The sequence below is a fragment of the Gouania willdenowi genome, chromosome 14 (assembly GCF_900634775.1).
Source record: "Gouania willdenowi chromosome 14, fGouWil2.1, whole genome shotgun sequence".
Classification (NCBI taxonomy): domain Eukaryota; kingdom Metazoa; phylum Chordata; class Actinopteri; order Blenniiformes; family Gobiesocidae; genus Gouania; species Gouania willdenowi.
Genome location: NC_041057.1, coordinates 28,409,299 through 28,421,316, shown reverse-complemented (window position 1 = coordinate 28,421,316; position 12,018 = coordinate 28,409,299). Strand labels below are relative to the sequence as shown.

General features: G+C 39.3%; 1 protein-coding gene across 1 annotated transcript in view; it reads right to left on the bottom strand.

Moving 5' to 3' along the window:
- zzef1 (zinc finger, ZZ-type with EF hand domain 1) overlaps positions 1 to 12,018 on the bottom strand; it is an 80,513-nt gene that overhangs the window by 53,268 nt on the left and 15,227 nt on the right. The window contains exons 6-12 of the mRNA XM_028467000.1: positions 6,974 to 7,184; positions 6,755 to 6,871; positions 6,268 to 6,446; positions 4,285 to 4,383; positions 4,116 to 4,207; positions 3,891 to 4,036; positions 777 to 882 (exon numbers count right to left, since the gene is read on the bottom strand). Coding sequence (XP_028322801.1) covers positions 777 to 882; positions 3,891 to 4,036; positions 4,116 to 4,207; positions 4,285 to 4,383; positions 6,268 to 6,446; positions 6,755 to 6,871; positions 6,974 to 7,184 — 950 coding nt within the window. The remainder of the gene's footprint in view (positions 1 to 776; positions 883 to 3,890; positions 4,037 to 4,115; positions 4,208 to 4,284; positions 4,384 to 6,267; positions 6,447 to 6,754; positions 6,872 to 6,973; positions 7,185 to 12,018) is intronic.

The following is a 12,018-nucleotide window of genomic DNA, read 5'->3' as shown; positions in this document are numbered from 1 at the left end:
ACCTTTTACATTGTGGGCTCAGCATCTTGTTACATTGTTGACCAGTTATTACAATTCAGGTTTATTACATTTTTTATTATAACATTTCGGTTTGTTGTTACATATTGGGCTCAAACAGAGCTGTCAAACTTACTTTAGTTCTGGGGCCACAAATTTTAGGTGGAGAAAATGAGTAATTTCAACATTATTGTGCCCTAAATTTGCCCTTCTACGTTGATATATACAGTATGTAAGGCACTGACTGCAAAAAGTGACAGATATCACTATCAGTCCCTGAAGGATGGAAGATTTTTACTTAAATCTGTCATTTTGTGTCCAATTTTTTATCTAATTTGGGAAATGTTGTGGAATTATCGCAAGAAAATTGCAGGCTTTTTGGATAAATTGAGTTATTTCAACAATATGGTTCATTAAATTTGTGCATTTTGAGGAACTGAGATATCCACAACTGAATTAGTTGGTAATTCACACGATTCATGTTTTGTAATTTCTGTCATTTGTCATTTTTACTTTCTACGGGCTGAATTTGATGCTTTAAGGGGCAAGATTTGGCCCCCGGGCCTTGAGTTTGACACACGGGCATTGTTTTCCTATCGCTGAGTAATACAGCCACTGACTAAGCACACATGATGCATTGATTTTAACTCTACTGTAGCAGTCAGAGGACTTCCGTGTTGAAAAAGCACTCTGCATAAAGCATCCGATACCACAGCTGAAGGAAACCCAGTTGAGATGTGCCGGCACCACTTTAATGGAAACGTGGACGAGGCTTCTACCTTTGCAACACGACACTGCTGAAGCTTGATCTCCACATCATTCCAGTCATCTTCCAACTCAAACCAACCAATGGGCTCATCCTCACACTGGGTCTGAGTCTTCATACTGTAGGTAAAGTGACAGATGAATGGGGATTATGAGTCACACACAAAAATGCAAAGACATTATAACACATTCAAAATGGCAATATCTGCCATGTAGTGCATTAGTACTTGAGATTGGTCTGAATAAGACATTTTGCACATTTTTATTTATTTATTTATTTTAAATTTAATTCAATTTTTCTAATTCATTTATGTCCTACATTTTATATTTTTTGCACTATTACCTATTAGTATTTATTCTTGTTTCCTATCGTCTGCTTTTTCTAATTGCGTTGCTGCAACAATAGAATTCCCCTCTGGGAATTAATAAGTCTATTTTAATTTGAAGGTCATGGGTTGTGTTCGAAATCGCATACAAACTTACTACTCATATTAGGGATGTGTTATAAATAGCACACTCCGTACTGTGCACTACAAACTATATATATTAGGGATGTAACGATTCACTCAACTCCCGATACGATTCGATTCACGATACTGGGTTCACGATACGATTCTCTCACGATTTATTTTACAAAACGGGACTGTATATAAATGACTGAAAAATATTCCTTTATTTTTTTGGGGAAAATACTATACTATTTTTCATTGTCAAAAGAATCCCTTGATAACTATTCAAAACAATGCGTTTTAACTAAAAATAAATCTTGAATGAAATAAATAAAGGAATACAAATGAAGAAGAAGCTTATTATTTAAATTCTGGTTCTATAGTAAACAATACAAAACTGCATAATAGTTATTTTTCTTTTTAAAAGTGCAACTGAAAATGTATTTTGTGCCTTAACAATTGGACTAAAAAAACAAAACAAAAAAAAAAACAGTCATTTTACTGTATTTAGGTCAGATATTTGTTTGAACCAGCAGAGGGCGCTGGTAACCCAGTGGTCGGTTGGCATGCAGATATTTTGCAGTGAAGAAGAGATGCTATGCTAGCAGACAGAGCTAATAGAAAAACGTGACTTTTACAGATATTCACGTAATATTACAGATATTCTTTCGGTGCTAAAGGGGTAATGAATCATTTATGAATATGTTTAAGAGTAGAAGGCGGCCAGAAAGAAAGTATTAGCAGATTTCGCTCGCCGCCAACACTTCTGGGTAGCTGGTTAAAAAAAGTACTGCGATTCAATTTTCACAGCATCGATGTGAATCGTTATACCTATGAATCGATTTTTAACTGCCTTACGATTAATCGTTACATCTCTAATATATATATATATATACACACACACACACACACACACACACACACACACACACACACACACACACACACACACACACACACACACACACACACACACACACACACACACACACACACACACACACACACACACACACACACACACACACACACACACACACGAGTATATACTGTCTACTACATACTATAAGTATGATTAGGATGATGAGCGTTCCCACTGAAGTATACTTCCAAGTTTCCCAGAATGCATTTGGAACCTACAATGACAAACTACAGACTAATTATGATGTCAGACTTAGTATGAGTAGTACGTTAGTATGTAATTTCAAACACAGGCTCAGTCTGACCTCAAAATGAGTATGTAGTGTGTTCACATTAGATAGTATGATGTACTGTATACTATATGAATATTTTTTTTTAAATATGCACGGTGGGCACACTAATCATATTCAACCGTCCCATGATGCATTGCGAACGGAATGTAAAATCGTCCTGAGACCAGCTTCAAGTTAAAAATCAAACATCTTCTTTTCAAAACAAAAGCATATCGTCTTGTCTTCAATTAGTTATTTAACTGTTTTGTAAATAGGGCTGTTGTTTTGAAGTTAACTTGAAGTTTTGTCTGTAGTAGACAGTATATACTCAAGTTTGTAGTGAACAGTACGTAGTGTAATATTTCGAACAAAGCCAAAAGGTCTCGTCTTGAGCGCATTTTTACAGTTTTCCGTCATGACCAGCACTGATCTGCTATTCTTCAACTTCATTATTGTTACAATAAAAAAAAGGCACTTGGAACTGTTCCTTGGAAATCATTTTCAGTGCCTGACACCTGCATCTTATTTCTAGTCAGAAAAATGTTTACAAATGTGGCCTAAAATCTTTGACATTAAGATTTTAGGCCACAAAATGATGTTAGATCTATGCCTAACATCATTTTGCACCATATTCATTTTATTCACTTTTAAAATGGGACTACTTCCATCTTGAAATTAGAGTGATTTAGTCTCTAAATTCAGCCATCAGAGCATCAGCCACGCACTGTTAAAGGGAGAGTAAAAGGCCCTTAGGAGAGCTCTTCTTCTCTGCTTCATTCGCTCTTACCAAACTGCAAATTTGGAAGCATCAGTTTTTATTTTCTTTCTGTAACCAAAAGTGGTTTACATCAACATCTTTAACTCTTCCAGTTCGTCTAGAGCAACCAAAAGAAGCACAAGTTGTCATTTTGACTGAAAAAGCTGCTAAATTATGTAAAAATTAGGCTGAATGCTTCACTCCAATAATAAACAATGGGATGTTTACAGGCAGTGGGGCCATGTGACATCATGAATCACTTGATTTCAAGATGGCGGAACACAGTCTCTAAAACAATAAAGTGGACCCATTTCTAGACGACAATTAAACGAATATTATGCATAATAATGTGTTTCTAATAAGGACATTTCAAAGATTTTAGGCCACATTTGTAAAAACAGTAGAGGCTCCCTTAAAGGCTCATTCACCTGACAAATAAACATCTTATTTTCAGATATTTTAAATAATTCTGGTCTTATCAATTGCTATAAAATACAATACAGATTTGAGATTTTTGCATGTTGTGCTTTGAAAGAGTTGAATAAATCTTGTTTTGGTCTGTCAAAAGTATTTAAAATATAACTCAAATTAAAGCAAAGATATGGTCTTAAGTACAACACTTCTAACCTAAAAGGAAAAGTCTATCAAAGGCCGATCAGTCCATGTGTGCCTGATGTACAGACTGGATAATTTTTGTAAGTAAAATAAACATTATCAGTGAAATCTTACTTGTCTTGAACAAACTCTCTGTAGTCCTTGTGGTCCCAAACGTCATACTTTTTGAACCTCTTGAAATGTTTGTCAGCATCAAACTGATCATCCTCTTTGTACGCAAACACCAATCCACACTTGGCCCCGATGGCTCCTTTCCGCACCTGGTTAAATCAAATGGAGAGCAAGTGTTTGACTAATCTGAAATCTAAAAGGAACAAAAGGATCCTACTGAAACCGTACTTTGATTCTCATCTGCGTGACTTGGAAGTTGCTCTGGTCCTCTGTGGACAAGATGATGCTGGCCTTCTTCTTGCCGCTCTCTGAGAGGAAACCTGAGGACAAACAGGAGGTTAAAGGTGTTCATATGACCATTGTACCACTGATTCCTTCCACATTCACTACGTCGTACCGTCGCCTGTGGACGAGTCTGCGAGCATGTTCTCTGGTCCAGATTTCTCCTCTTTACTCTTCACATCACAGGCCTGGAGGTGCAACTGAAGGGGCTTTCCTGGAACAATTCAAACACTGTCAGTGATAGGGCTGGGTGTCGCTAGGTACCTCGCAATATGTTATATCACGATATTTTTTCCTACTGTAACGACATTATTACAAAATGGCGATAATCTATATAACGTGGGAAATTTCATCCACAATACATCACAATATCTGTGTCACTGAAGAAATTCAATTACAAAACATTGTCAATCAATTTCACATGAATGACAGCCAAGTAAAACAAAGTGTAAACTGCACAGTGGCTCTTCTTAACGCACGCAAGTGAATTGATAACGTATCGCAAGACTTACCCTCGCAATATATCTTTGCATCAATATTCTGGCACACCTCTAGTCAGTGACATCACAGTTAAACTTTTTGATTCACACATGTCCAGAGGTGAAAGTAATGGATTACAAGTACTCACATTACTGTAATTAGGTGGTTTTTATGGGTACTTGTACTTTTTTGAGTATATTTCTACGTTTTAAAGGTCCAGTATTATGCTATTTTTCACCCATCTCCAATTCTTCTTAGAACCTCAACAACATAGTATTTGAGGTTTATTTTACCAAACTCGCCTGTTTCCTGGAGTTTTAGCCCTCTGAAAAGTGACTTTCAGAGCACTCCTAAAAACAGGCTGTTTTTTGGGCCTTCATGCATATGCACGAGTAGGCGTAAACAAACGCTGTTTCAGGGTGTGTGTTTATCACAACAGCAGCAGTAAATCATTAACAGTCTTCCTTCTCATCCTCACCTCACAGGAATAGTCCATTTAAGGTGATAGTCCGTCGTTTGCTATAAAAGCGATACCAGGCAGTATAACGGCTACCAAAAACTTAACTGATTGTGACCGCTAACGCTGCGCCACAGAGAAGTAAACTCTCAACTACGAGCTGAGTCAGCTGTTTCAAACACTCACATAAGCTGCTACATCGCTTTCTTTTCATCCTTTTCATCCTCTGGTCACAGAACTAGTCAATTTAAGACAATAATCCATTGTTTTGTCCAACCGCTGCATCGCATTGGGTCACAAACACGTCAGTTCATCCCATAAAGGCGATACAAGGTGGTATAACGGCTACTAAAAGTGAAACTGATTGTGAACACTCTTCGGTTTATCTATAAACTGAACGTATAGATAATAACTTTAATATCAACCTGCCGTTGCTATGTTTGTTTAACTTGTGAGGTAGTTAGAGAGGGAGGAGCTCACATTCTTAGAGGGTAGGAGGAGTTAGGATTGTCGGGAGGAGGCGTTTCCGGGATGTGACGTCACAACGCAAGAAAAATCCAACTCGCTCATTTGGAGCTGACTGAAGCTAAAGGAATGTTTATCACTATAGCAAAACCATTATTAAGTATTTTTTCACAATACTGCCCTTTTAAAAGAAGTAAAGCAATCCATTACACATGTACACCCAACCATTACGGAGTACATTTTTATGTTTTAATATGGACATTGTGAAACTACAAAAAATGAAATGACCAGACAAAAATCAAATGCATTAAATCATAGCCGACCAAATAGATTAAATGTAATGTACCGCACAAAAACTACATTGAATGGAGGTTATTTCCACCGGATATATATATATATTTTTTTTTTTAACGTCCACCAAAGAATTGTACATTTTGACAAACCATTTATATTATACAGATGCCTATAATAAAGACAAGCAAAAATCGACACATGCCCTCCTCAAACTAAAAATGTACAGTGTACATATTGAATAATCATGGAACAATTGGTGAAAACATCTGAATGTTTTGAGACCCAAGTGCGTGGAAAGTGCTGAAAACGTGTTAAAATGACATGAAATGACCCCCAAATGAAAACGATATTTCTTTCAGGATGTCTTTGAAGAGAAACATCCTGCAGAAAAGAAGAACAAACCATTTCGATAGAGCAGTCGCAGACGGACGGAGGCCATGGAGACGATGAGGGTGGAGGCTTTGTATTTGGTGTCCAGATGATCACAGATGCAGGACAGGGCCTGGAGGACTTTAGCCACGCTACCTCTGGCCAGGGCGAAGGCCAGGAGGGTCAGCTCTGCATCGGGACCCACACAACAGCTGCACCCAAGCAGAATAAAAAAAGACTAATTTACTGCTTCTGTCAAATCTGTTCATATATGATTAAATACGGTCAGTATTGAGCTAAAATGATTTTTCAGAAATTGTGACAAACTAAACAACAGCATACAGTAAATGTGTTACTGATGCTTGAGAAAAGATGAATAATTAAGGTATTAAACTGGGACGGAAATGTGTGTCATAGTCCCATCTGAGCCAATCACTTGTTTTGATCTTTTGTTTTCAAAGCGATGATGTCACCCACATTAACTCAGGATCTCGTGAGTGTGCTGATGTAAGCTTCTTACTCTGCTATCCTGAGGAGAAATCCATCCACCTCCTCCAAGATGTTTGAAGAGAAAAACTTTGGTAACTCTGTGGAGGACGGCGTCAGGGACAGCGGTGGCATGTGCCGCAAGGCTTTTCTGTAAAGACGAGAAACATTAAAACAAACGCTGGATGAAGAAAATGTGTAATAATGACAATATGCAATTAAACGTTAGCCTGTAGACTGCTGAGTGTCTTACTGAGTGCTCTGAAGGACTGTCTGAGCCAATGCTGGGTTGGTCTCCATGGACGCGGTGACCAGCGAGGTGAGGAGAGACAGGTACCAGATGGCCGAAGCGTCCGAAACAGACACCTCTTTACTCTTGGTAATCTGATAACCCAGCGTCTTCAAGCCATGAATCCGAGTGTCACATCCATCACTCAGGCACCTCTTGATGTTGATCTGGATGTCTGGGATTTAATAAAGGGATGATGATGATGTCAGGGAATGTATCGGACACAAATGACACCATGAATGAGCTTTAAGAGCATGAATGTTCAGATAAAATCCTTATTTCAGGTACAGGATAAAGGTATAATCTTTATGAAGTTAGATAGAGCCACTAAGAGAAGGATTTGGATTGGTTACGCTGAGGACATAGTTCTTGACTTTAGAAAAAAACTATTTAAAAAAAAAAAAAAAAGACAGACGCGTGGCACATTACTCAAAACGGACAAAGACAAAGGTGGAAATACTCCTTACTTATTTGGGGAACATTGGCCCTAATTTATCAACCTTGCGTAAAAAGGGGTGTAAATTTGGTTGTACAACAGGACCAATACGTGATTCATGAAACATTGGCATCTGATCAATCCCGGGGTACAAATGATCAGGTGATGATAAATCCGGCGGCTGAATTAGATCGTCATTAACATATTACTCCCTCCTGTTTCGTAAGCCCCGCCCACTAAGGTCAAACCAAAAAAAGTAGCTTTTCCAAGATGAAAATTGGCATCCTCGCATCTGAGGTGGAGCTAAACAAAGATGTGCTTTTTGAAAACTATACTTCAAGGAGCTCATTTAAACGCTCTGTGGAAGAGGATCAGCTACTGAGCAGGTGAAGTCTGCCCCCGTGTACACACAACAGAGATTCTGGAGAGACGTACGGATATTTTCTCTGGTCCCTTACCAAATCTGACCAGTGATGACATGTATAGCCGCATGTCATCATTTAACCGCTGGCTATCGAGGTGGTGCCCAGAAAACGAGGTGGGCTTCATTGATAATTGGAGATCCTTCTGGGGAAAACCGAACCTGATAGGAAGAGATGGAATCCATCCTACTTTGGAGGGAGCATCTCTACTATCAGAAAACATGGCACATTTATGACATCACATGAATGAGACCATGTTACAGAGGGGGAGTCCTCCACGCCCCTCTGCGCTTGCCTTAGGACAGTTTCCCTCCCATTGCTATTATGATAGCTGTGTTCATCGCCATGGCAACTGCTGTGATGGTGATGAATATTATTTTATGGAGACGGTGTCAGTCCCCCGACCCAAATTTCACAATGATTTTAACATAAAATCAAATAAAAGAGCTATCAATTATAAAAATCTGAAAAAAATTAAAATCTCAAATCTAGAAACACCAAAACATAAAACCATTAGATGTGCTCTATTAAATATTAGATCACTGAGATCCAAATCTCTACTAGTAAATGACCTTATCTCAGAAAATAACTTTGATTTATTCTGTTTAACTGAAACATGGCTGTATCAAGATGAATATGTTAGTTTAAATGAAGCCACTCCTCCCAGTCATTTAAATACTCATATGCCACGAGACATAGGCCGTGGAGGTGGTGTAGCAGCTATTTATCATTCCTCTCTCCTAATCTATCCTAAACCAAAGGCCAGTTACACTTCCTTTGAAAGCCTGGTTCTAAATTTATCTCATACCGAATCAAAAACCTGCCAGCCAGTCTTATTTGCGATAATTTACCGTCCTCCAGGCCCTTATTCTGAATTTCTATCAGAATTCTCTGAGTTTATATCAAACTTAGTCCTCAGTTCTGATAAAATACTGATAGTAGGAGATTTTAATATCCATGTGGACAAAGATAGTGATAGCCTGAGCTCAGCCTTTATGACCCTAATAGACTCAGTTGGCTTTTTTCAAACTATTAATGAAGCTACTCATCATTTAAATCATACTCTTGATCTTGTTCTAACATATGGCCTTGATATAAATGAACTAAAAGTCTACCCTGAAAATCCTCTGCTATCAGATCACTTTTTAATATCTTTTAACATTATCCTAGAGGATCTCGCACTGTGCAATAAAAAAGTTACGAGTAGAAATCTGTCCAATAGTGCTGTGGCTAAATTTAAAGAGGCCATTCCTGCTGCCTTAAACTCAGTGCACCATCCAATAAATAACTATGATATTAATTATAACCCCTCTCAACTGGATCTGCTTGTCGATAGCTCTGCTAGTCTACTAAAATCCACCTTGGACTCAATTGCCCCATTGAGGGAAAAAACCATTAAACGTCAGAGGAAAGCTCCGTGGTTTAGCTCTGAAACTCACACACTCAAACAGACAACCCGTAAATTAGAGAGAATGTGGCGCTCCAATAAAACAGAGGAGTCACGAATACTCTGGCAAGAAAGCCATAGTAAATACATGACAGCCTTACGACATAGTCGATCTACATACTATTCCTCACTAATTGAAGAAAATAAAAATAATCCGAGGTACCTTTTCAGCACTGTAGCCAGGCTAACACAAAGTCAGAGCTCTATTGAGCCCATGATTCCTCTAGCCCTCAGCTGTGAGGACTTTATGACATTTTTTAACAATAAAATTCACAAGATTAGAGATAAAATTAGCCACTCCCTGCCTTCACCTGGGCCTGCTGTACCATTAAATGTAAATAGGCCTAACCTAAACTGTTTCACACATATAGGACTTCAGGAACTTAACTCTATTATTTCATCCTCCAAACCATCGACCTGCCTTTCAGATCCGATCCCAACTAAGCTGTTTAAAGAAGTTGTTCCCCTAGTCTGCCCATCTTTGTTGGAGACAATAAATATATCCCTATCAATAGGCTACGTGCCACAGTCCTTTAAAGTAGCTGTAATCAAACCCCTTCTCAAAAAACCTACTCTTGATTCCAGCACTTTAGCAAACTACAGGCCTATATCTAATCTTCCTTTTATTTCAAAGATTCTTGAGAAAGTTGTGGCAGCTCAGCTCTGTGAATTTCTTCAAAACAACAGCCTGTTCGAGGACTTCCAGTCAGGTTTTAGAGCTCAACACAGCACAGAGACTGCTTTAGTTAAAGTAACTAATGATCTACTCTGGGCTTCAGATGAAGGACGACTGTCAGTGCTGGTTTTATTAGATCTTAGTGCAGCTTTTGACACTATAGATCACTATATTCTACTAGAGAGATTAGAGAAATTACTTGGAATCACAGGGACTGCCCTAAACTGGTTTAAGTCCTACCTATCTGATAGGTACCAGTTTGTACACGTGAATAATAAGTCTTCTGTGTACACTAAAGTAAGCTACGGGGTTCCTCAGGGCTCTGTGCTAGGTCCAATCCTCTTCTGTATCTATATGATCCCCCTTGGTAATGTTATGAGAAAATACTCTGTTAACTTTCACTGCTATGCTGATGATACCCAACTGTATGTATCAATGAAGCCAGGTGAGACAAATCAGCTATCTAAACTTGAGGCCTGTCTAAAGGACATTAGGGCCTGGATGGACCAAAATTTTCTTCTTCTCAACTCAGACAAGAGTGAGGTCATTGTACTGGGCCCACGACACCTTAGAGAAACCTATGCTAGCCTAACTGCCCTAGATGGCATTACTCTGGCACAAAGCACAACTGTTAAAAACCTTGGGGTTCTATTTGATCAGGACTTATCCTTCAACTCTCACATAAAACAAACTTCAAGAACTGCCTTCTTTCATCTCCGTAACATTGCTAAAATCAGATCTATCCTGTCTCAGGGCGACGCCGAAAAGCTAGTCCATGCTTTTGTTACCTCTAGACTGGATTATTGTAATTCTCTTTTAGCAGGCTGCCCGAGCAAGTCGCTTAAGACACTTCAGCTGGTTCAAAATGCTGCAGCACGTGTACTGACTAAAACTAGGAGAAGAGATCACATTACTCCTGTATTAGCCTCTCTGCATTGGCTTCCCATAAAATATAGAATAGAATTCAAGATTCTTCTTCTCACTTATAAAGCCCTAAATGGACAGGCACCAGTCTATCTCAAGGAGCTTGTAGTGCCATACAATCCCCCCAGAACACTACGCTCTCAAAATGCTGGACTACTCGTTGTTCCATTCGTCTCTAAAAGTAGTATAGGAGGAAGAGCTTTCAGTTATCAGGCCCCACTTCTCTGGAACCATCTACCAACCACGGTTCGGGGGGCAGACACCCTCTCTACCTTTAAGGTTAGGCTCAAAACATTCCTCTTTGGTAAAGCTTTTAGTTAGGAACCAGCTCATAGCTCATAATTAAGATGCAATAGGCATAGACTGCCGGGGGGGGGTCTGGCATGCTCGGTTGGAGAGAGGTTGGAGAGGGCGTTAAGAGAGAGGTCATTTAGGTTAGAGAGGGACCGGAGAGGGTCCCATTCCTCTCTCAAACACTCCCTCTATGTCTGCTTCTTCCCTTGTGTGTTTGCTCCTGTACTCCTTCTGGCTTTTGTCTTGCAGGTCCGTGGGATCCTCAGTGTGGAGTTACAGAGTCTCAACAACTCTGTCTCCACCCTTTCCTCTGCACACACCCAACACAGCATAACGTGGATGGCTGTTCATCATAGGAATGGGATCCACACAAGGTTCCTGCTGCTTAACAGAAGGTTTTCCTTGCCGCCATGATGAATTCATGTTGGGTGTGGGATACATATGTATGTGTATATACGTATATATGCATATGTGTGTATCCATAAAATGAAGAGTTCGTCCTTAAGACTGCTCTACTGTAAAGTGTCTTGAGATACCATTGGTTATGATTTGACGCTATACAAATTAAGATTGATTGATTGATTGATTGATTGATATGACGTTCATATCGGCCTCCATTGTCTGCATGCTTTAGGCGATAAATATCACGTAAAAAAAAATAACGATCAAAAGCCTGACCCGGGGTTTCCACTGGATACGTCTCTGCTGCGCCACGGCACCGATCTGGTATTTCACTGCTGTCCGCCGTCCGGTAATTCACACCGATTGCGTTTTGAGTGCACCGCGGTGCGCTCCGGTTGAACGACTGTG